This window comes from Capra hircus, chromosome 1 (genome assembly GCF_001704415.2).
Source record: "Capra hircus breed San Clemente chromosome 1, ASM170441v1, whole genome shotgun sequence".
In the NCBI taxonomy this organism is placed as follows: Eukaryota; Metazoa; Chordata; class Mammalia; order Artiodactyla; family Bovidae; genus Capra; species Capra hircus.
In genome coordinates, this window is record NC_030808.1 from 139,117,792 (window position 1) to 139,143,892 (window position 26,101).

The following is a 26,101-nucleotide window of genomic DNA, read 5'->3' on the forward strand; positions in this document are numbered from 1 at the left end:
TATGGAATTTAGAAAGAAGGTAACGATTACCTTGTATGCAAGACAGCAAAAGAGACACAGATGTATAGAACAGTCTTTTGGACTCTGTCGGGGAGGGCGAGGGTGGGATGTTATAGGAGAATGGCATTGAAACATGTAAAATATATGTGAAACGAATCGCCAGTCCAGGTTTGCTGCATGATACATGGTGCTTGGGGCTGGTGCACTGGGATGACCCAGAGGGATGGGATGGGGAGGGAGGAGGGAGGGGGGTTCAGGATGGGGAACATGTGTACACTCATGGCGGATTCAACTCAACTTATGGCAAAACCAATACAATAAAGTAAAATAAATAAATTTTAAAAGTTTTGAACCAGTATTAATTAATATCATTCATTTGCATATGAATTGCTTTATACTTCACATACTATAAGGCTTTTTCTCTATCAAAGTGATTTGTAAATTATATGTTTCATGATGGTAGTATTTTTGATGGTTTTGTCTATGCTGTATCATCTGTGCCTAGAAGAGTTCCTTGGAAATAATGTGTTTGATAAATATTGATTAAATAAATTAATGTTCAGGGTGCCTGTATGCTTAATTCCTGTCTCAATATCCATTACTCCTGACAAACTTCTCACTACTGTGACCCGACTCAATGCCCTAAATAAATGCTTCCCAATATAATAAAGAAATACATATCTAAAACTAAAAGCTAACCTCATGCTTAAAAGTGAAACATTAATTTACATTGCTGTAAAAATTAAGATAAAGGTGCCAATGATCACTTCTGTTGATTAATAATTGCTTTGTAGGCACTAGCCACTGAAATTGGATATGAGAAAAAATAGCAGGTATAAATGTTGGGAAAAAAAGGCAAATTATTTATTTGTGTAGATAATATAATTTTAAACTTAGAAAACCTCATAAAACATTATAAAATCATGAGAATTCAATAAAGCTATAGGTTATTAAATGCATATAAAAGCAATGTTTTCTATATGTTAATTAAAATGACTTAGAAAACAGATGAAAAGACCCCACTTACTATATCAGCTAAAAAATCAAAAATATCTGATACAAGTATAATACAAATAATATAAAGAAAAATTTAAAACTACTGAAATAAAAGATTTATGTATGTGGAAACACATACTGTGTCCTTATATAGGAAGGACCTTGGTGATAAAGATGTAAATTCTCCCTAATTTAATTTACATAATCAAAGTACTCCTAATAAAAATGTTGAGTAATTTTTTAGAAATTTGACAACATGATACTAAATTCACATAATTATAAATATGAAAAATGAGAACAAAAAAGATTTTGAAAAAATGATGAGAAAGGACCACCTCTATCAGATATTAAGATATAAAACTACAGTTAGTAAAAGAGTTTGATTCTGGTGCTTGAATAGACAGAGCAACATAATGAAATAAAGACTTCAGAAACAGAAACATATGAAAACTTGGCATAAAATAAAGGTGGAGAAGAGTAGACATTCAAGAAATGATGCGGTGGGGGCAACAGACTAGACTTCCATCTGGAAATCAGACAAAAGTGAATTCTTATTACCTTCCTTACACTGAAATAAACACTAGGTGAATTGAAAATGTAAATGTTAAAAACAAATGTTAAAACATGGAGGGTGGCAAAAAATAAAGCCCACAAACCACAAAGGAAACAATTAGAAAAACTGACTGTACAAAAGTTTTAAAAATTTTTTTTATTGAGGTAAAGTTGATCTATAATATTATATCATTCAGGGGTACAACAAAGTGATTCTCACAATTTAAAAATATTATACTCCATTTATACTTGTTATAAAATTCTGGCTATATTCCTCATGCTGTACAATATTTCCTTGTAGCTTATTTATTATATACATAATAATTTATACTTCTTAATCCCTTACCCCTAGGGCTTCCCCGGTGGCTCAGAGGTTAAAGCGTCTGCCTGCAATGCGGGAGACCTGGGTTCGATCCCTGGGTCGGGAAGATCCCCTGGAGAAGGAAACGGCACCCCACTCCAGTATTCTTGCCTGGAGAATCCCATGGACGGAGGAGCCTGGTCGGCTACAGTCCACGGGGTCACAAAGAGTCGGACACGACTGAGCGACTTTCACTTTCAATCCCTTACCCCATCTTGCCCTTTCCCTACTCCCTCTCCTCACTGATAACGATTAGTTTCTTTATACATGTGAGTCTCTTTTTTTTTGTTATATTCACGTTTGTTTTATTTTTCCTTCCTCTGCAATTTTTTGGAATCATTTGAGAAGGACAGATGTTAAATCTCGTCAAAATGTTTCGTAGAATTCACCTGTGAAGCCATCTTGTCCTGAACTTTTGTTAGTTGAGTTTTTTTTTAATGATTGATTCAATTTAATTACTAGTAATTGGCCTGTTCATTATTTTCTATTTTTTCCTGATTCAGTCTTGGGAGATTTTGCATTTCTCTGATAATTTGTCCATTTCATCTAGGTTTTACATTTTATTGGCATACAGCTGGCTGTAGTCATCTCATGATCCTTTGTATTTCTGTCGTATTCATTGTAACTTCTTTTTCATTTCTAATTTTATTGATTTGGACCCTCTCTTTTTTTCTTGGTGAGTCTGGTAAAGATTTAACAATTTTGTGTGTCTTTTCAAAGAACCAGCTCTTAGTTTAACTGATCTTTTCTATTCTTTAAAAAAAAATTTTTTTTTTTTTTTTAGTCTCTATTTCATTTCTGCTCTGATCTTTTTGATTTCTTTCCTTCTACCACCTTTGGGTTTCATTTGTTCTTTCCCTTGCTCTTTAGTTGTATGGTTAAGTTTTTTTATTTGGGAATTTTTTTTGTTTGTTTCCTGAGGTAAGCTTGTACCACTATAAGCTTCCCTCTTAGAACTGCTTTTGCTGCTTTTGGATTCTTTTTTTTTTCAATTTCATTTGTCTCCAGGTATTTTTTTATATCCTGATTTCTTCAGTGACCCTTTGATTAGTTAGTAGCAGATAGTCTCCATGTGTTTGTGTTTTTGCCTTTTCTTTTCCGTGTAGGTATTTCTAGTCTCATAGCATTGTGGTCAGAAAAAATGCTTGATACATTTCAATATTCTTAAATTTACTGAGACTTGTTTCATAGACTAGCACTTGATCTATCCTGAAGAGTATTCCATGTTTACTTGAAAAGAACGTGTATTCTGCTGCTTTAGGATCAAATGTTATATATATATATAAAGTCTATCTGTTCTAAGGGCTTCCTGAAGCTCTAGTGATTAAGAGTCCGCCGGCCAGTGCAGGGGACACAGGTTCGATTCCTGGTCTGGGAAGATTCTACATGCTGCAGAGCAACTAAACCCATGCACTACAACTACTGAGCCAGTGCTCTAAAGCCTACGATCTGCAACTACTGAGCCATGAGCCTAGAGTCCATGCTTCACAGCAAGAGAAGCCACCCATACACGGCAACTAGAGATTAGCCCTCACTCACTGCAACTAGAGAAAGCAATGAAGACCCAGGACCGCCATAAATAAATAAATAAATCTTAAAAAAACAAAAGTCTAACTGTTTAAATGTGTCACTTAGAGCCAGAATTTCTTTATTGATTTCTGCCTTGATGATCTGTCCACTGATGTTCAGTTTAGTTCAGTTCAGTCGCTCAGTCTTGTCTGACTCTTTGCTACCCCATGGACTGCAGCACGCCAGGCCTCCCTGTCCATCACCAACTCCTGGAGTTTACTCAGACTCATGTCCATTGAGTCGGTGATGCCATCCAGCCACCTCATCCTCTGTTAACATCCACTGATGTTAGTGGGGTGTTAAAATCCTCTGTTATTATTGTGTTGCTGTCACCTTCTCCCTTTATGTCTGTTAGGTATTTAGGTGGTTCTATGTTGGGTGCATATATAAAAATTTTAAAACTTCTCTATAACAAAAAAAATCATAAACTTAAAAGGCACATCAGAAACTGGGAAGACTACTCTCAACACATATGACAAAGAGCTAACTCAACCCCTTAATTTAAAAAGAACTCATGATAATCCATGAGGAAAATGGGCGAAGGGTATGAACACATTATATACCAAGCGCATTACAGCAACAGAGACAACCAAAAATATATAAAAAGTTTTTTTTACGACTTCCCTGGTGATACAGTGGATAAGAATCGCCTGCCAATGCAGGGGACACAGGTTTGATACCTGGCCCAGGAAGATCCCACAGGCCCCAGAGCAATTGAGCCTGTGTGCACAGCTATGGAAGCTAGTGCGCCTGCAGCCTGTGCTCCTCAATACGAGAAGCCCCTGCAATGAGCAGTCTGTGCACTGCTGTGATATCCCCATTCATTTTTATGCTGGCTTTGAAAATGGAGGAAGGGATCCCAGGCCAAATACAGTCTTTTCTAGAAGCTGTAAGAGGCAAGGGGATGGATTCTTCCCTGAAGGCCTGGAAGCAACCAGCCCTGCTGATATCTTAATTTTTAGCCTCATGAGACACATTTCAGACTGCCGACCTCCAGAACAGATTTGTATTGTTTTAAGTCACTGGGCTTGTGGTATTTGTTAGAGCAATGACAGGAAACTAATAGTGATTGTCTTGAAAATCATTATGAATCAAAATGAGACTAAAATAGGCTATTAAATGTAAAATAAAAAAATAAACTATTATACAGTTTAAAGTCAAAGAAGAAGGTAACTTCAAGTGCTTTGGGGAAGTAACTTAATGTTCTCAAAAGTAGCTTTCTATACCTTGTCCAGACTACATCTAGAAAAAAGATCACCAACTCTGGAGAGCTGGTGGGATTGTTTGCTTTGGAAAAACTAGCTAGAGAAACTAGCCAGCTCTCTCATCAAACACTCAGGGTGGAGATTCTAAAAACCAAGAAGGCTGTCTGGTGCAAAGGCATTTGTGGAGTGGTGGCATGGCTGGAGGCTGAGAAAGCTGGGTAGGGAGGAGATGATGTGTGTATGTGTGTGTGTGGGCGGTGGGTGACAAAAGGTGACAACAAGATCAGGAGATTATCTACACAGAGCAAATAAGATCACTGAGGAAATCAAATTGCTTTCTGCCTGAGAGAGTTTTACTTACACAGAGAGGGGGAAGGCTCAAAATAACCCCGAAGTGTTAGGTTATATATATATGTACACATTTTATACACACAGGGACAGATATAGAAATACAGATGTGTGTGTGTGTGTGTGTGTGTGTGTGTGTGTATTTTTCCTAACTATGTTGAGGGCCTAGAAGCAATGACACCCCTGCAACAATGAGCACACCGAGCTCCAGTCTTCACTAAATACCATTCTTTACAAAAGGAAATCAACCCTGAATATTCATTGGAAGGACTGATGCAGAAGCTAAAACTCCAATACTTTGGCCACCTGATGCAAAGAGCCAACTCATTGGAAAAGATCCTGATGCTGGGAGGGATTGAGGGCAGGAGAAGGGGGCGACAGAGGATGAGATGGTTGGGTGGCATCACTGACTCAATGAACATGAGTTTGAGCAAACTCTGGGAGATGGTGAAGGACAAGGAAGCCCAGTGTGCAGCAGTCCACAAGGTCACAAAGAGCTGGACACCTCAGCGACTGAACAGTAACTACTAACTCGAATCAGAGTTCCTTGGGGAAACAGATAATTCCAGGCATGGATCAGGTAAAGTTCAAGATAAAGCTGGTATGTGTTTAAAGGACACGGAAGCCAACTTGAAGTATTCTCCCATCAAATCTAGGACAATTTGAATATCAAAATAAATAAGGATGAAATAAGATGACAACCTATTAAATAAGATAGGAACCTATGAGTCCATACTAATACAAATGAATAAGTAAATAGAGAAAGGAAGAGAACGCTCTTCCTTATGGCACAATGACAGCTAATAAATGCAGAAGGAACAGAGGAAAGAAACAATGACTGATGCCTATCAGAGAGTTAGTTGAAACAGGCAGGACCTGCCATTGAATGCTAAGTGCCAGTGATGTAAGTCTGATAAGGAACAGGATTGTGCATAATACTAACGAAAAACATGGAAAGAGGGAGGCTTTGTGCAGAAACCTGGCAGACACCTTGATCGTTACCCGGTCAGCAAGGCCTGAACCACCAGTGGGACACGTGGATCTCATATGCCCCCTGGAGACTGCTAAGGGGAAAGGGTCATTCCTGAAGTCTCCCTGCCAGGAACTGGCCTGAGTCAGGTCATGGGGAGACACCAGCTGGACCCAGGTTGAGGGTCATCCTACAGGAGGAAAAGCCTGAACTCTTTGACAAGTTCAGCAGAATGTAAAATGAATACAGAAAACCAGTGTTACATACGTAAGATGATCATGTATTTTAGGGTTTTCAAGAACATGATTTTGAACACTGTATCCACCTTTAAGATGATGTGTCCCCAGTAGGGAAAGGAGAGGGTGGGACAAATTGGCAGAGTAGCATTGAATATGCATTGCCATGGGTAAAACAGTCAGCGGGAAGTTGCTGTGTTCAGGGAGTTCAACTTCCAGGGAGTTCAACCCAGTGCTCTGCAATGACATGGAGGGGTGGGATGGGCCGGCAGGTGGGAGGAAGGTTCAAGAGGGAGGGGATGTATGTATACATATGGCTGATTCATGTTGCTGTATGACAGAAACCAGAACTTCCAGGTGGCTCAGTGGTGAAGAATCTGCCTGCTAATGCAGGAGACCTGGGTTCCACCTCTGGGTCCAGAAGATCCCCTGGAGCAGGAAATGGCAACCCACTCCAGTATTCTTGGGAAATCCTATGGACAGAGGAGCCTGGCGGGCTACAGTCTATGGGGTTGCAAGAGTCAGACATGACTTAGTGACTGAACAACAGTAATGGCAGAAACGAACACAATATTGTAAGGCAATTATCCTCCAATTAAAAATAAATAAATAAGATGATGTGTCCCAACTTTTGGCTTCAGAAATGTGATCTCCCTAATAGTGAAGAAAAGCAGTTTAAGAATGAACACAGGGTTGAGAAGAAAGACAGCATGCTATTGAAGGGAAAAAGGCTTATGTGGCATGGCATCTGAGTTGCAACATCAGCTTTTGCCAGTATATCTAGCTCTCTGGTCTCAGTGGTTTAATGTATGAAAATTTCTGCTTTCAGTGATGTCTAAGGTTTAGTCCAGCACAAAAATCCATACATTAAATATATCTATATACGTCAGAAGTTGTAAGCTTTCTTGCATAACATGGAATTGTGCCATGTTCAAGGTTTGGCTGGTTATAGACAAGTTATGTAGGTTTTGGGTATTTAACAATTTTATGTAAAATGTTCAAATCCATTACCAGACCAGGCCTCCCAAAGAAGCACCTTCAGGGTGAGAAGCTCTACTCCCACCAAGCAGTGGCAAATGCAACTACTGCCCTTGTCTGTGCTCACTCTTGCTCAGCCATGTGGGACTCTTTTCGACCCCATGGACTGTGGCCCACCAAGCTCCTCTGTCCATGGGATTCTCCAGCAAGTATACTGGAGTGGGTCGCCATTTCCTTCCGCAGGGGATCTTCCTGACCCTGGGTCTACTGCATTGTAGGCAGGCGCTTTACTGTCTGAGCCAGCAGGGAAGCCCAACTGCTTCATGGGCTACAGAAAAATTCAACATTCTAGGGCTAAATTTATAGATGTGTAAACTTTTAGCTCTTCCTCCCAGCCACTGCCACACATCTTTTTAATTTCCGGTGTTGACCTGACTCTTTTTCATTATAATGTTTATTTTAATAAAATTCCATGAAAATATCCCAAATTTGATCTTACACATTTGGATGTTCATTAATTCACTCTTTCAACACACAGTTGAGTGCTTACCATGTGCCACGAGCTGTGTGAGGTGTGGAGGGTAAAGTGAACACAGAAATGGTTCTGTTTTTGTGGAGCTAGTATGTCAGTAATAAAATAATCACAGTAGTGACTGTTCTATGTGTTTTAAAGCAAAGAGCTACAAGTCTGTGAGGACACATGACAACAAAACCTGATCCAGACAGTGACCTGGGAAGCTTCTCTAGAGAAGTGGCAGCTGACTGAGATACAGGGGGTCAGTGGGAACTGCCTGGGCAGAGAGGAATGTGGGGTAGGAGGGAAGAACGATGTGGACAGAGGAGGCAGCACCAGGGCCAGTCGGTGGAGGAGGGCCTCATGTTTGGGGCCCAGTGAGAAACTCCAGTGGGTGCAGATGGGTCTCCAGAGGCCCAAGAGGTGAGCAAGCTGCAGGGTCATCAGAAGGCACATTTATGATATGGCTCATTCATCCAAGAGGAACAGACAGCTAGCAGTAAGAAGAGAGAGGGGCTGGGGAAGGGGGATATGATGAGCGCTGCCTTTTGAACAGGTGACTCTGGCTGCATTCTCCATCCCTCCGCAGGATGGAGAACAGAAGAGGGAAATGTCAGAGAGCAGTGGATGCAGAAGGCAGGACTAAGGAAGGCGGGAGCTTGGACCGAGGTGCCTGCAATGATCTGAAAGATGCATGGGGGACAATATCACTGGGGCATGGAGGCCCACTGGATGCTGGTGGGAGGGAAAATGTCAAGGAGGAATCCTGGTTTCCGGTGCAGGAGTCCCAGTGGGGTGGGTGGGGGAGACTGTCAGGGCTTGTGTGTGCTAAGTTGCAGGTGTCTGAGAGGTATTAAGTTGTGTTGCCACCCAACAGCTGGACCTATGGGTTGAATTCAGAAGATGCCAAGTGGAGAGAGCATAGAGATGGTGGGCATGGATTTGTGCCTAGTGTTGGAATCTGGGGGCCTGAGGGGAGGACACTGCACTCTGAGGAACTGCAGTGCTAAGGAGCCAGGAGAGGACGACAGCTGGGATGGGAGCAGGAAGTGTGGCGGCTGAGGGCACAGGGGCCGAGGGAAGGCAGCCCTTTGCTGCGGTGTCAGACTTAAATGCTGCTGGGAGACTGAGCAAGACTGAGTGGCCAGGGATGTCTGATTAGCGGTTCTTGTTTTAGTGCAGAGGTGAGAGGGGAGGGCAGACTGGAGCGGGCTGAGGAATGAGAGACGAGGAATGGATACACTGAATGCTGCGATTCTTTACCAAACTTTGCCTGTCGAGGGGGATGAGAAACTGGGCATGTCAACTACAAACTGGCACTTGCCAGAGTATTGGCAGCAACTGAACAACAACAGGTGGCGCTAGTGGTGGAGAATCTGCCTGCCAATGCAGGAGATGTAAGAGACGTGAGTTCAGTTCCTAGGTCGGGAAGATCCCTTGGAGGAGGGAATGGCAACCCACTCCAGTATTCTTGCCTGGAGAATCCCATGAACAGAGGAGCCTGGTGGGCTACAGAGTCGGACATGACTGAAGTCATTTAGGACACACACACGAACAAGAAGAAGAAGGACATTTGCCATCTGCCTGTGCTGCTGCAGCTGCTGACCATCAACACTCCCTGAAGGGAATGTGGGGTGGAGAGTAAGGCACTCTGTGCTCCAAGGAAACGTGGGACAAGTCTTTGGATAGATATTTTCAGGAACTGACTGCATGATCTCAATCTCTGCATCTCCTCATATCTAGAAAAGCACTAAATTCCTTCATGGTGACATCAGCTCCTCGTGACTAGCAGAAAACCTTTTTTAAAGTTAGTGCTCCATTGCTTTGGCTTCCTCTTCACCAAAATCTTATATATTGATCTTCCCCCACTGCCTCTTTGGGCTTCCCTGGTGGCTCAGGTGGTAAAGAATCCACCTGTGATGCAGGAGACCTGGATTCTATCCCTGAGTCAGGAAGCTCCCCTGGAGAAGGGAATGGCTACCAACTCCAGCATTCTTGCCTGGGAAATCTCCTGGCCAGCTGTCTGGAGAGCTGCCTGGAGCCTGACGAACTGCAATCCACAGGGTCACAAAGAGTTGGACACGACTGGGTGACTAATCACAGCACTGCCTCTTTAGAGCAGTCTCTCGGAGCTATCAGAGGTGCTGCCTTCCCTGGCTGCAGTCCTCATTTTGCCCCACATGAAACTTAACTTGCAGCTCTCATGTTGTGCATGTTTTTTTAGTCTACAGTTAGTAACTAGAAAATGAAGAGGAGCGCGGGTCAGGGAGCTTGTTTCTCTTTCTTTTCTGATGGGAGGTCTTCAGTTCAGTTCAGTTCAGTCGCTCAGTCGTGCCTGACTCTTTGTGACCCCATGAATCGCAGCACGCCAGGCCTCCCTGTCCATCATCAACTCCTGGAGTTTACCCAAACTCATGTCCATCAAGTTGGTGATGCCATCCAGCCATCTCATCCTCGGTCGTCCCCTTCTCCTCCTGTCCCTAATCCCTCCCAGTATCAGAGTCTTTTCCAATGAGTCAACTCTTCTCATGAGGTGGCCAAAGTATTGGAGTTTCAGCTTTAGCATCAGTCCTTCCAATGAACACCCAGAACTGATCTCCTTTAGAATGGATGGTTGGATCTCCTTGCAGTCCAAGGGACTCTCAAGAGTCTTCTCCAACACCACAGTTCAAAAGCATCAATTTTTTGGTGCTCAGCTTTCTTCAGAGTCCAACTCTCACATCCATACATGACTACTGGAAAAACCATAGACGGACCTTTGTTGGCAAAGTAATGTCTCTGCTTTTTAATATGCTACCTAGGTTGATCATAACTTTCCTTCCAAGGAGTAAGCGTCTTTTAATTTCATGGCTGCAGTCACCATCTACAGTGATTTTGGAGCCCAGAAAAATAAAGTCTGACACCGTTTCCCCTGTTTTCCCATCTATTTTCCATGAAGTGATGGGACCAGATGCCATGATCTTCTTCGTTTTCTGAATGTTGAGCTTTAAGCCAACTTTGTCACTCTCCACTTTCACTTTCATCAAGAGGCTCTTTAGTTCTTTGCTTTCTGCCATAAGGGTGGTGTCATCTGCATATCTGAGGTTATTGATATTTCTGCTGGCAATCTTGATTCCAGCTTGTGCTTCTTCCAGACCAGCGTTTCTCATGATGTACTCTGCATAGAAGTTAAATACGTAGGGTGACAATATACAGCCTTGACATACTCCTTTTCCTATTTGGAACCAGTCTGTTGTTCCATGTCCAGTTCGAACTGTTGTTTCCTGACCTGCATATAGGTTTCTCTGGTACTCCCGTCTCTTGCAGAATTTTCCACAGTTTATTGTGATCCACACAGTCAAGGGCTTTGGCATAATCAATAAAGCAGAAATAGATGTTTTTCTGGAACTCTCTTGCTTGTTCAATGATCCAGGGGATGTTGGTAATTTGATCTCTGGTTCCTCTGCCTTTCCTAAAACCAGCTTGAACATCAGGGAGTTCACGGTTCACGTATTGCTGAAGCCTGGCTTGGAGAATTTTGAGCATTACTTTACTAGCGTGTGAGATCAGTGCAATTGTGAGGTAGTTTGAGCAGTCTTTGGCATTGCCTTTCTTTGGAATTGGAATGGGAGGTCTCAAGCATGTTTAAAAGCCAAGGGAAAGAGCCAGCAGAGATGGGAGAGGTGATGACACGGGTGAAAGAATGGGCAGCCAAGAGTAACAGCAAGCAGGAGCGGGTAAGACCCAACGCGCAGGGGAGCTTGCTGTGGCGGTGGCGGTGGCGGCTGGAGGAGAGTCCCCTCCTGTGGCTTTAAGAGGCTCTGGGAAGTGAAAGCACGCGGGATGAGGAGGAGCCGCGGGAGAGTGGAACATCCCACAAGCCCTCTGCAAGTCGCAATTGTTCTACTGTTGTTCCTTTCCTCAGTCAGGGTTTCACAGGACGAAAAAAAAGAAAACTGAGGCCGCCGTTTGCGATTGGCCAGGGGACAGGTGGGCGGGGCCATCCGCTCCCAGAGAAGAGTGGACAAGTCTTATCAATCATTGCATCACTCTGTGACTGACAGACTATTAGCACCCAGGTACTTGCTATCAAAGGGATCAGCACATGAATGCTCCTGTGTCCCCATTTCAATTTACCTCTCTTGGTGCTTCTCTAAAACACCAAACAAGAAAACTACTCAACAGATAGAGTGTAAATTCCTCCACGACTTCTTTTTCTCACTGGGAAGAAGTCTACAGATTCTTTCATTCTTCCCTAAAGTCAGTTAGTTTTAATGTTCTTGCCATAGCTCTATCCAGAGACACTGTCCTAAACCTCAGGGAGCTAAAGGGCATCTTTTGATTTTTAGCTTAATAGTAAGGCACTTACGGAGCTTTGTCTACTTGGTTTAAAGGTCACAATTCTCAAAATACATACTAAAAATGTTGTATTGTTATCTATAAACTATAAAATTCAAATCCTTAAAAAAAAATAACCCCACCTAACTCACATGAAATAACAGAGAAAGGGAAAATAGCATAAGACTGTCTCTACTCAATGCAGAGAGACCAGTTAGGAGGCTTCTGACATAATCCAGGACTGGACCAGGGTGGTGACAGTGGGGGTTGGGAGAAATGGTAGGACTGTACATCTATTCTGGGTACATTCTGAAGGATGTGTTGACAGACTGAAGGTGCAGATGGAGGAAGAAAGGGAGTCCAGGAGGACCCCCAAGGCCCAGACAACTGAATGGCTTCTAGTAACTGGGATGGGTAAAAGCCGGGGATGAGCAGGTTTGGGAGAAACGTTCTGGACTTGTTGTGTAGCAGGAGATGGTTAGTCATCTATGGAGAGATGTGGGCAGAAGACACGAGTCTGTAGCTCAGAGGAGGCTCAGGACAGGAGAAACGCAGCTGGGGTTCATCGGCATTGAGATCGGTTTTGAGCCTATGACACTGGATGAATTCATTAAGAAAGTGAGTGTAGATTAAAAAAAAAAAAGACTCAAGGTCATGTTCCGCAGTGAAAATCTGGTCTGAAAAGTTATCTGTTGGCACAAGTGTGGCAAGGAAATGTTAAAGCACCACCAGGAAATTGCGGACAGAGAGCTCTGAGCCTGAGTTCGGCGGGGGAGGGGCAAACATACAGATACTGTGGCAAAGCGTTCAGACTTCCAGGGAATGGGGATTAAGGGACCGTCAGCGCTGAGATTAGAAAACAAAGCAAAGCAAAAGCAAGCAGGTAGATGAATAAATGAAGGTGTCAGATTTCAAAGGGAAATAGTGAAAGCGAGTCAATTGGGAAAGGGGTGAAATTTGCCCCAGCGTGATGGGGCAGGAGGGTGGGGTGGGGTGACGGGGGCCGGCCGTCCCCTGCCCGTCAGCCTCCGGCGGCCAGTCCGCTTGCGGGCGGTCCGCGGCCCGCCACCTCCCCCGGGACAGAGTGGGCTTGTAAGTGCGCTGTGTGGGCTCAGTCACAGTGTCTGAACCAGGAAAGAGGACGCCGAGGGCCGCTCCTCACCAGACCGCGTTTGCGGGAGGAAGCGGCCTGACCACCCGGCTACGTTACCAATTCCAGAGCCAGGCAGCGAAGCCCGAGTTGGGCAGGGGCAGGACTGAGTGATCGGGAGACACCGGAGGGCTCAGAAAGCTTAGCAGGAGGCTCCGCTGGGGCGCGGCGGCGGCTGGGCCGTTATCTGCTCAGCGCTACTCGCGCGACAGCGCCAACCCCGCGGCCTCTGGCTCTGACGCGTCGCCCTGGAAACCGGCGCGCGGGGCCTCCTGGGACTGACCCGCCAGCGGAAGGGGCTAGGGAACAGGCCCGCGAGGCCTGCGCGCACGCGCACTTGAGATCGCGTCCGTGCGGCCTGAGCTGGGACGTGAGTTTCGTCCCACTTGACTGTGAGGGTGAAGTCAGCTGGCTGCGGAGACGTTCGCAAACAGGCCTCTTACGGCTCCTCCTCGGCGCCTAGTACCACGCCTGCGTCCTGGCGCGCCCGTGGCGAGGGAGACGGTCCCTCGGCATCCCTGTGGGCTCGGAGTTCCCGCGGATCCTTCCCGCGTCGGGTCCCTCGAGTCCGCGCACCGGGTGTGTTGAATCCAAGTCTGATGTGTATGTCCGCTCCGCAGCCTGGTAGGGTCGTGGACCTAGAGCAGAGCGCCCGTGTTAAACTCTATAAAGATGGATTTCTCGGTAGCAGAAAATCTGATCCCAAAGCAATGCATGTTTGGTGAAGACAAGTTACCATGTAGAGAAAATACCAAGGAAAAGTTAAAAAAAAAAAAAAGTGATTGATTAGGAGTTTTTAGTGATACAATAGAGCTTCCCTGGTGGGTGATACAATAAATGTCTCCAAACCTTAATCCACATTGAGGGTAATCGTATTTCTTTAAAAAAAAAAAAGTATGCCCATGTTATTGTCGCAAAGTGACACCTTGGAACTTCTCTGGTGGTCCACTGGTTAAGATTATACTCCCGATGCAGGGCCCTGGGTTTGATCTCTAGTTTGGGAACCAGAATGAAAGAATGAAAACCACAATTACAGAAAACTAATCAAACTGAAAGTGAAGAAGAATTAAAGAACCACTTGATGAAAGTGAAAGAGGAGAGTGAAAAAGTTGGCTTAAAGCTCAACATTCAGAAAACGAAGATCATGGCATCCGGTCCCATCACTTCATGGCAAATAGATTGGCAAACAGTGGAAACAGTTGCTGACTTTATTTTTTGGGGCTCCAAATTCACTGCAGATGGTGATTGCAGCCCTGAAATTAAAAGACGCTTACTCCTTGGAAGGAAAGTTATGACCAACCTAGACAGCATATTAAAAAGCAGAGACATTATTTTGTCAACAAAGGTCCGTCTAGTCAAGACTATGATTTTTCCAGTAGTCATGTATGGATGTGAGAGTTGGACTATAAAGAAAGCTGAGCGCCAAAAAATTGATGCTTTTGAACTGTGGTGTTGGAAAAGACTCCTGAGAGTCCCTTGGACTGCAAGGAGATCCAACCAGTCCATTCTAAAGGATATCAGTCCTGGGTGTTCTTTGGAAGGACTGATGTTGAAGGTGAAACTCCAGTACTTTGGCTATCTGATACGAAAAGCTGACTCATTTGAAAAGACTTCCCTGGTGGCTCAGAGGTTAAAGCATCTGCCTCCAATGTGGGAGACCCGGGTTCGATCCCTGGGTCGGGAAGATCCCCTGGAGAAGGAAATGGTAACCCACTCCAGTATTCTTGCCTGGAGAATCCCATGGGTGGAGAAACCTGGTAGGCTACAGTCCACAGGGTCGCACACAACTGAGCGACTTCACTATACTATACACTATAATGCTGGGAAAGATTGAGGGTAGGAAGAGAAGGGAACAACAGAGGATGAGATGGTTGGATGGCATCACCGACTCAATGGGGATGAGTTTGAGTAAACTCCAGGAGTTGGTGATGGACAGGGAGGCCTGGCATACTGCGGTTCGTGGGGGTGGCAAAGAGTCAGACATGACTGAGCGACTGAACTGAACTGAACTGAATCAAACTAATCACATGGACCACAGCCTTGTCTAACTCAGTGAAACTATGAGCCATACCATGCAGGGCCACCCAAGACTGATGGTCATGGTAGAGAGTTCTGACAAAACATGGTCCGCTGGAGAAGGGAATGTCAAACCGCTTTAGTATTCTTGCCTTGAGAACCGCATGAGCAGTATGAAGAGGCAAAAAGATAGGACACTGAAAGATGAACTCCCCAGGCAGGTAGGTGCCCAATATGCTACTGGAGAGCAGTGGAGAAATAACTCCAGAAACAATGAAGAGATGGAGCCAAAGCAAAAACAACATGCAGTTGTAGTTGTAACTGGTGATGGAAGTAAAATCCGATGCTGTAAAGAACAATATTGCATAGAAACCTGGAATGCTAGGTCCATGAATCAACGTAAATTGAAAGTGGTCAAATAGGAGATGGCAAGAGTGAATATCCACATTTTAGGAGATGGCAAGAGTGAATATCCACATTTTAGGAATCAGTGAATTAAAATGGACTGGAAAGGGTGAATTTAACTCAGATGACCATTATATCTACTACTGTGGGCAGGAATCCCTTAGAAGAAATGGGGTAGCCCTCCTAGTCAACAGAAGAGTCCAAAATGCAGTACTTGGATGCAATCTCAAAATGACAGACTGATCTCTGTTTGTTTCCAAGGCAAACGCATGCAATATCACAGTATTTCAAGTCTATGCCCCAACCAGTAATGCTGAAGAAGCTGAAGTTGAACGGTTCTATGAAGACTTATAAGACCTTCTAGAACTAACACCCCCAAGACATGTCCTTTTCATTACAGGGGACTGGAATGTAAAAGCAGGAAGTCAAGAGATACTTGGAGTAACAGGCAAATTTGGCCTTGGAGTACAAAATGAAGCAGGGCAAAGGCTAACAGAGTTTTGCCAAGAGAACGCACTAGTCATAGCAAACACCCTCTTCCAACAACACAAGAGAAGACTCTACACATGGACATCACCAGATGGTCAACACCAAAAGCAGATTGATTACATTCTTTGCAGCCAAAGATGGAGAAACTCTATACAGTCAGCAAAAACGAGACTGCGAGCTGACTGTGGCTCAGATCATGAACTCCTTATTGCCAAATTCAGACTTAAATTGAAGAAATTAGGGAAAACCACTGGACTATTCAGATGTGCTCTAAATTAAATCCCTTATGATTATACAGTGGAAATGACAAATAGATTCAAGGGATTAGATCTGATGGACAGAGTGCCTGAAGAACCATAGATGGAGGTTTGTGACATTGGTCAGGAGGCAGTGATCAAGACCATTCCAAAGAAAAAGAAATGCAAAAATGCAAAATGTTTGTCTGAGGAGGCCTTACAAATAGCCAAGAAAAGAAGAGAAGTGAAAGGTAAAGGAGAAAAGGAAAGATATACTCATTTGAATGCAGAGTTCCAAAGAATAGCAAGGTGAGATAAGGAAGCCTTCCTCAGTGACCATTGAGTAGGTGATGACATCCAACCATCTCATCCTCTTTCCTCCCCTTCTCTTCCTGCCTTCAGTTTTTCCCAGCATCAGGGTCTTTTTCAGTGGGTCAGTTCTTCACATCAGGTGGCCAAAGTATTTCAGCTTCAACATCAGTCCTTCCAATGAATATTCTGGACTGATTTCCTTTAGGATGGATTGGTTGGATCTCCTTGCAATCCAAGGGACTCTCAAGAGTCTTCTCCAACACCACAGTTCAAAAGCATCAATTCTTTGGCACTCAGCTTTCTTTATAGTCCAACTCTCACATCCATACATGACTACTGGAAAAACCATAGCCTTGACTAGATAGACCTTTGTTGACAAAGTAATGTCTCTGCTTTTTAATATGCTGTCTAGGTTTGTCATAAGTTTTCTTTCAAGAAGTAAGCGTCTTTTAATTTCATGTCTGCAATCACCATCTGCAGTGATTTTGGAGCCCTCCCAAAATAAATCTGCCATTGTTTCCACTGTTTCCCCATCTATTTGCCATGAAGTGATGGGACTGGATGCTACAATCTTAGTTCTGAATGTTGAGCTTTAAGCCAACTTTTTCACTCTCCTCTTTCACTTTCATCAAGAGGCTCTTTAGTTCTTCTTTGCTTTCTGCCATAAGGGTGGTGTCATCTGCATATCCGAGGTTATTGATGTTTCTCCTGGCAATCTTGATTCCAGTTTGTGCTTCATCCAACCCAGCATTTCTCATGATGTACTCTGCATATAAGTGAAATAAGCAGGGTGACAATATACAGCCTATACAGTCAGCAAAAATGAGACAGGGAGCTGACTGTGGCACAGATCCTGAACTCCTTATTGCAAAATTCAGACTTAAATTGAAGAAAGTAGGGAAAGCCACTAGACCATTCAAGTATGACCTAAATCAAATCTCTTACAATTATACAGTGGGAGTGACAAACAGATTCAAGGGTTTAGATCTGATAGACAGAGTGCCTGAAGAACTATGGATGGAGGTTCATGATATTGTATAGGCGGCAGTGACCAAGACCTTCCCCAAGAAAAAGAAATGCAAGAAGGCAAAACGGTTGTCTTAGGAGGCCTTACAAATAGCTGAGAAAGGAAAAGAAGCAAAAGGCAAAGGAGAAAAGAGAAGATATACCCATCTGAATGCAGAGTTTCAAAGAATAACGAGACATGATAAAGCCTTCCTCAGTGATCAGTGCAAAGAAATAGAGAGAAACAGTAGAATGGGAAAGACTAGATCTCTTCAAGAAAATTGGAGATACCACGGGAACATTTCATGCAAAGATAGAGACAATAAACGACAGTAATGGTATGGACCTAACAGAAGCAGAAGATATTCAGAAGAGGTGGCAAGAATACGCAGAAAAACTATAGAGATACCAAGGGAACATTTCATGCAAAGATGGGCACAAAAAGCACAGAAATGGTTCGGGCCTAACAGAATCAGAAAATATTAAGAAGAGGTGGCAAGAATACACAAGAACTAAACAAAAAAGATCTTCATGACCCAGATAACCACCATTGTGATCACTCACCTAGAGCCAGACATTCTGGAATGCAAAGTCAAGTGGGCCTTAGGAAGCATCACTATGAAGAAAGCTAGTGGAGATGATGGAATTCCAGTTGAACTATTTCAAATCCTAAAAGATGATGCTGTGAAAGTGCTGCACTCAAAATGCCAGCAAATTCGGAAAACTCAGCAGAGGCCACAGGACTGGTAAAGGTCAATTTTCATGCCAATCCTGAAGAAAGGCAATGCCAAGGAATGTTCAAACTACCACACAATTGCACTCATTCACACATTGGCAAAGTAATGCTCAAAATTCTCCAAGCCAGGCTTCAATGGTATGTGAATCGTGAACTTTCAGATGTTCAAGTTGGATTTAGAAAAAGCAGAGGAACCAGAGATCAAATTGCCAACATCTGTTGGATCATTGAAAAAGCAAGAGAGTTCCACAAAAACATCTACTTCTGCTTTATTGACTGCCAAAGCCTTTGACTGTGTGGATCACAACAAACTGGAAAATTCTTAAAGAGATGCAAATACCAGACTACCTGACTTGCCTCCTGAGAAATCTGTATATGGGTCAAGAAGCAACAATTAGAACTGGACATGGAACAACAGATTGGTTCCAAATTGTTCCAAGGAATCCATCAAGGCTGAATATTTTCACCCTGCTTATTTAACTTATATACAGAGTACATCATGTGAAATGCCAGGCTGGATGAAGCACAGGCTGGAATCAAGATTGTCAGGAGAAATACCAACAACCTCAGATATGCAGATGAGGAACTAAAGAGCCTCTTGATGAAAGTGAAAGAGGACAGTGTAAAGTTGGCTTAAAATTCAATATTCAGAGAACTAAGATCATGGCATCTGGTCCCATCACTTCATGACAAATAGATGGGGAAACAATGGAAACAGTGAAAGACATTTTTTTTTTTTTGTACTCAGAATTACTGCAGCTGGTGACAGCAGCAGTAAAATGAAAAGACACTTGCTCCTTGGAAGAAAAGCTATGACCAACCTAGAGAGCATATTAGAAAGCAGAGACCTTCCTTTGCCAACAAAGGTCCATCTAGTCAAAGCTATGGTTTTTCTAGTAGTCATGCATGGATGTGAGAGTTGGACTATAAAGAGAGCTGAGCACTGAAGAATTGATGCTTTTGAGCAGTGGTGTTCAAGAAGACTCTTGAGAGTACCTTGGATGGCAAGGAGATCAAACCAGTCAATCCTAAAGGAAATCAGTCTGGAATATTCACTGGAAGGACTGATGTTGAAGCTCAAACTCCAATCCTTTGACCACCTGATATGAAGAACTGACTCATTGGAATAGACCCTATGCTGGAAAGGATTGAAGACAGGAGGAAAAGGAGTCGACAAGAGTATGAGATGGTTGGATGGCATCACTGACTCAATGGACATGAGCTTGAGTAAGTTCCAGGAGCTGGTGATGGACAGGGAGGCCTGCCATGCTGCAGTCCATGGGGTCGCGAATATCAGACATGATGGAGCAACTGAACTGGGAACTAGATCCACAGAGCAAGCAATACTCAGAACAGTCAAATAAATAAAAATAAACAATAACTACATATATATATATATATATATATATATATATATATATATATATATATATATAAAAGTGACACTTCACTTTGATTTTATTCACAACTTTGGTTACTAGGAAGGATAGGCATTTTTGCTGTATTTTTAATGACTATTTGTACTTATTTTGTGATTTGCCTTTTTCTTCCTTTTGCCAACTTTTTCACTTGGTGTTAATCTTTGTAAAAATAGATTTGTTAGAACTTTTGATTATAGTATATATTGCAAATATCTCCTTTAATTTGTCAATTACCTTTTAATTTTGTTTACAGTGTATTTTGTGTTTGTATAGTTTAGTTCAGTTCGGTTGATATTTGTGTTCTATTCAGTTATTTTCTGCTCAGTTCAGTTGATACATGACATATGGATATTTTTTCATCTGAGGTTATTGATACTGTGTACTTTATTTTTTTTATTTTTATTTTTTAATTTTAAAATCTTTAATTCTTACATGCATTCCCAAACATGAACCCTCCTCCCACCTCCCTCCCCACAACATCTCTCTGGGTCATCCCCATGCACCAGCCCCAAGCAAGCTGCACCCTGTGTCAGACATAGACTGGCGATTCAATTCTTACATGATAGTATACATGTTAGAATGCCATTCTCCCAAATCATCCCACCCTCTCCCTCTCCCTCTGAGTCCAAAAGTCCGTTATACACATCTGTGTCCTTGTGTACTTTAAATCTATCCATTTCCCTTTTGTTTTTTGGTGTTTGGTTTTATATAATAGGGGCTGTGGGCATTTCCAAGCAGACTCTTTTTTAAAAAAATTTAATTTTATTCTTGTTGTTACTGTTCAGTTGCTAAGTCATATCTGACTCTGTGACATCAAGGACTGCAGTACAGTCCGGATTCTGTCCTTCACTATATCCTGGAGCTTGATCAAACTCATGTCCATTGAGTCAGTGATGCTATCCAACCATCTTGTCCTCTGTTGCCCCTTTCTCCTCCTGCCCTCATCATCTCCTCCTGCCTGTCTTTCCCAGCATCAGGGTCTTTTCTAATGAGTCAGCTCTCCACATCAGGTGCTGGAGTTTCAGCTTCAATAATTTTATTGAAATATAGCTGATGGTTTGATAGAATAACTCACTCAATGGACATGAGTTTGAACAAGCTCTGGGAGTTGGAAACGGACAGGGAAGCCTGGCATGCTGCAGTCCATGGGGTTGCAATGAGTCAGACATGACTGAGCAACTGACCTAAACTGATTAAATATAGTTCCCTGTGCTATACAGTAGGTCACTATGTGTTTCTACAATCTTGGATGATGAGTTATTCACGTAGAGTGGGTAGTGGTCTTTGTTATGGTTCAGCTGGACACCATCTCCAGACAGACATACATTAGACAAGTATTGCCCTAGACTTGTTCATGGAAAGATGGCTGGTTCATGGCTGGTGGCACTCCCAAGACAGCAACAAAAGTGACTGCTTATTATTAAGGGAACATTCCAATTACTTGCTTCTCAGGATTGGAGGACCCTGAAAGATGGAGGATCCTCAGAATGTCCTTTCCCATCTGAATGGTCTTTATCTCTCTTTTCTGCTAGCTCTTTGCAGTCCATAGTCTTTGCTTCTGCCTTGGAAAGAGGTGCTCCTTTTCTGTTTGTGTGTTATGGAAGTGGGATAAGCCCTTAGTAATTATGGTGATCACCTCCATCATTATTAACCTAGGCCTTCATTGCTCTAAAGGTTGCTCTAACAAATTACTACAGAGCTGGTAGCTTAAAACAGCACAGGTTTTTTTCTCTTATGGGTTTGGAGGTCAAAAATACAAAATCAAGGTGTAAGCAGGGCCATGCCCCCTCTGAAGTCTGGGGAGAATCCTCCCAGCCTCTTCCACCTGGTGGCTCCTGGTGCTCTTTCCCTATGGTCACATCACTCCAATCTCTGCCCTGTTTTTGTGTCTCACTATGTTTTCTCCTCTTCTTATAAGGACATCATTTATTGGATTTAGGGCCCACCTGAAATCGCGGATGATTTCATCTCAAGATCCTTAACTGGGCTTCCCTGGTGGCTCAGTGGTAAAGAATCCACCTGCCAATGCAGCAGACACAGGTTCCATTCCTGGTCTGGGTAGATCCCACATGCCGAGCAGCAACTGAGCCTGTGCACCACGACTATCGAGCCTGTGCTTTAAAGCCTGGGAGCCACAAATACTGAAGCCCACATGCCCTAGAGCTTGTGCTCTGCAACAAGAGAAGTCACCACAATGAGAAGCCTGTGCACCACAGCTAGAGAGTAGCCCCCAGTTGCTGCAACTAGAGAAAAGCATAAAGACTCAGTTCAGTTCAGTCGCTCAGTCGTGTCCGACTCTTTGCGACCCCATGAATTGCAGCACGCCAGGCCTCCCTGTCCATCACCAACTCCCGGAGTTCACTCAGATTCACGTCCATCGAGTCAGTGATGCCATCCAGCCATCTCATCCTCTGTCGTCCCCTTCTCCTCCTGTCCCCAATCCCTCCCAGCATCAGAGTCTTTTCCAATGAGTCAACTCTTCGCATGAGGTGGCCAGAGTACTGGAGTTTCAGCTTTAGCATCATTCCTTCCAAAGAAATCCCAAGACTGATCTCCTTTAGAATGGACTGGTTGGATCTCCTTGCAGTCCAAGGGACTCTCAAGAGTCTTCTCCAACACCACAGTTCAAAAGCATTGATTCTTCGGCGCTCAGCCTTCTTCATAGTCCAGCTCTCACATCCATACATGACCACAGGAAAAACCATAGCCTTGACTAGACAGACTTTAGTCAGCAAAGTAATGTCACTGCTTTTGAATATGCTATCTAGGTTGGTCATAACTTTTCTTCCAAGGAGTAAGGGTCTTTGAATTTCATGGCTGCAGTCACCATCTGCAGTGATTGTGGAGCCCCCCAAAATAAAGTCTGACACTGTTTCCACTGTTTCCCCATCTATTTCCCATGAAGTGATGGGACCAGATGCCATGATGTTCGTTTTCTGAATGTTGAGCTTTAAGCCAACTTTTTCACTCTCCTCTTTCACTTTCATCAAGAGGCTTTTTAGTTCCTCTTCACTTTCTGCCATAAGGGTGGTGTCATCTGCATATCTGAGGTTATTGATATTTCTGTCGGCAATCTTGATTCCAGCTTGTGTTTCTTCCAGTCCAGCGTTTCTCATGATGTACTCTGCATAGAAGTTAAATAAGCAGGGTGACAATATACAGCCTGGACGTACTCCTTTTCCTATTTGGAACCAGTCTGCTGTTCCATGTCCAGTTCGAACTGTTGCTTCCTGACCTGCATGCAGATTTCTCAAGAGGCAGGTCAGGTGGTCTGGTATTCCCATCTCTTACAGCACAGCTGTAAATAAATAAATAAAGCTTTTATTAAAAAAAACATGTCCTTAGCCAACTTCATTTGCAAAGACTCTGCTTCCAAATAAGGTCATATTCTGAGGTTTTGGGGGAACATGAATTTTGTTTTTGCTGGTGTGGGGACAGTATTCCACCCACTACTTTTGCTATTACCAACCTAGATAGCATATTAAAAAGCAGAGACATTATTTGCCAACAAAGATCCATCTAGTCAAACTATGGTTTTTCCAGTAGTCGTGTATGGATGTGAGAGTTGGACATAAAGAAAGCTGAATGCCGAAGAATTGATGCTGAACTGTAGTGTTGGAGAAGACTCTTGAGAGTCCCTTGGACTGCAAGGAGATCCAACAGTCCATCCTAAAGGAAATCAGTCCTGACTGTTCACTGGAAGAACTGATGCTGAAGCTGAAACGCCAATTGTTTGGCCACCTGATGTGAAGAACTGACTCATTGGAAAAGACCTTGGTGCTGGAAAAGAATGAAAGCAGGAGGAGAAGGGGACGACAGAGGATGAGATGGTTGCATGGCATCACCAACTTGATGGAAAATGAGTTTGAGTAAGCTCTGGGAGTTGGTGAAAGACAGGGAAACCTGGTGTTTTGCAGTCCATGGGGTCGCAAAGAGTTGGACATGATTGAGTGACTGAACTGAACTGAACTAAACTGTTACCATGATAGTCACCACTGTTATTCCGCATAATAAAAATCAGCTTTTACTTTTCATTTTATTTTACCTGTAAAGTTATATAATTAAACAAAGCATAGCATAGTATCATTTATTGTAAGATCATCTGAGGAGCTCTGCTAAGTTTGGAGCCAATATGTCATACTTCTATAATTAAAATTATATGAAATTGTCTTTTCACAGTGTATACATCTATCAATCATCATGATTTACACTTTAGATATCTTACAATTTTATTTGTGAACTGTAACTCAATAAAGCTTGAAAAAAGAGAAAATTCTGTTAAAAATTAGGTCAGATCTAAAACTATTGTTATTTGACTTTAACATCAAGAACTACAGATCTGAAATAATTAGGCTCTTGCATCTTCACTCGATCATGCAACTTATTTCTGAAGTGAAACTTCAAAGTCGGAGATTCATTGAGCTTTCTTTTAAGACTCATTTGGAATGTTTGGTATTTGTATTAATTATCTGGAAGCTCTTGAGTGTCATTGTAACAAAAATTCTTTCAGTTAGAGTTTTCAGATTTCTGATTTATACCTTTGCATGGTCATTATTAAAAGGATAAGCTTCGAAAGATAATTCATAGCGAAATAAAGGAGCACTAGAAATTTGAAGGTAGGAAATCGGAGTTTTCCTGGTGTGATATGGATGTAAATGCGGCTGAGTTCAATTCCTGGATACACTGTTTACCTTTCCCATCATCTCCCATTCTTTCTTTCTTTTTTTTTTTTGCCATGCCTCAAAGTTTCTGGGATCTTAATTCCCTAATTAAGAATCGATCCTGGGCCCTTGGCAGTGAAAATACTGAGTCTTAACCACTGGACAGCCAGAGAATTCCCCCATCTCCCATTCTAAGTCCTCATCTCTGAGGATGGATAGTAATAGAACTCGGTTTTAGAGCTGTTGTTCGGATCACGGGAGTGGTTTGTGCAAAGTCCTTAGATGAGGTCTGGCATGGCACACTGCTCAAAATTGTTAGCTATTATTTTAAGTAGGAAATTTGTTTATCCCTGTGGCAAGCAGCTCAAGGGGATGTCAAGACTGAAGTCAGTTTTACCCTACTGTTACCAAACCAAACTTGATTTCTCTGGCTTTGTGCACAATAATGTCAATCTACTGACATGGAGTTGTGAAGGAAAGCGCAGGGTTTACTGTAGGTGCCAAAACAAGGAGTGTGGGCAGCTGATGGTTAAAAAAAAAACAAAACCCTGAGCTTCCTGATGGGCTTTAGGGAAGTGTTTTTATGGGTAAAGTGAGGGACAGGGAGGCTGCAGGTGGGTGATCAGCTTGTGCACAATATTTGATTGGTTGCTGGTGAGGATACCAGTTATCAGGGTGGTGGCACAGGAGTGAACATCATCAGGCTCCAGTCAGTCTGAGGGCTATGTGCTCATGGACATCATGCAGTTAGCCTCTTCCATTGGTGGGGGCTTTAGTATCTGTAAAACAACTCAGGAATGTGCACGAGATAAATTATCCATGTACTTCAGGGAGGAACTAAAGATTCTGTGACTGCCACATGGCTGATTTACTGTTTAAATTGTTACCAGTTCTCTTGGCTCAACTGCTACTTTTCTCACTACATGGTCACATACTCTTAATCGATAATTCTTTTTAAAGAAATAGTTTAATTTTTTATTCTTGGCTGTGTTGCCTCCTAAGGTTTTTTCTAGTTGCAGTGAGCAGGGGCAACTGCCGTGCATGGGCTTCTCACTGTGGTGGTTTCTCACGTTTGCAGAGCACAGGCTCTGGGGCAAGAGGGCTTCAGTAGTTGTGACATGTGGGCTCAGTAGTTTCGGCTCTCAGGCCCTAGAGCGCAGGCTCAATAGTTGTGGCATACAGGCTTAGTTGCTTTGTGGCATATGGTTTTTTCCAGGCCACGGACTGAACCCATGTCTCCTGCATTGGCAGGCAGATTCTTACCACTGAGCCACCAGGGAAACCCAATCAGTAATTCTTGAGCCAGGCTTTTGTGACTCAGGGAAGGCCTGGGAGACTATAGCTTTTCTACAAAGGAGAGGCAAGCAGAGGATATGGAGGGAGGGGTTTGTCCCAGGAAGCCCCAGAGGGGGCCCCATAGACTTCGGTCCTATACATAATGAAAAATAGATTCATACTTAACCTTTCTAGAATTTGACCCAATTTTATGTCCGAAGTTTCTTGCCAGACTTTTACAATTTAATAAGACAGAGTAAGCTGTGGCTATGGTTTTTCCAGTAGTCATGTATGGATGTGAGAGTTGGACTGTGAAGAAAGCTGAGCGCCAAAGAATCGATGCTTTTGA

At 43.1% G+C, this 26,101-nt stretch overlaps 2 protein-coding genes across 2 annotated transcripts in view; one reads left to right on the forward strand and one right to left on the reverse strand.

The window, feature by feature from the left end:
* Positions 1 to 13,389, reverse strand: part of LCA5L (LCA5L, lebercilin like) — a 38,176-nt gene extending 24,787 nt beyond the window's left edge. Inside the window, exon 1 of the mRNA XM_005675621.2 lies at positions 13,209 to 13,389. The gene's annotated coding sequence lies outside the window, so the exon portion shown is untranslated. The remainder of the gene's footprint in view (positions 1 to 13,208) is intronic.
* SH3BGR (SH3 domain binding glutamate rich protein) overlaps positions 11,350 to 26,101 on the forward strand; it is an 88,021-nt gene continuing 73,269 nt past the window's right edge. The window contains exons 1-3 of the mRNA XM_005675623.3: positions 11,350 to 11,480; positions 13,266 to 13,566; positions 13,660 to 13,820. Of these exons, the coding sequence (XP_005675680.2) occupies positions 11,350 to 11,480; positions 13,266 to 13,566; positions 13,660 to 13,820 (593 nt within the window). The remainder of the gene's footprint in view (positions 11,481 to 13,265; positions 13,567 to 13,659; positions 13,821 to 26,101) is intronic.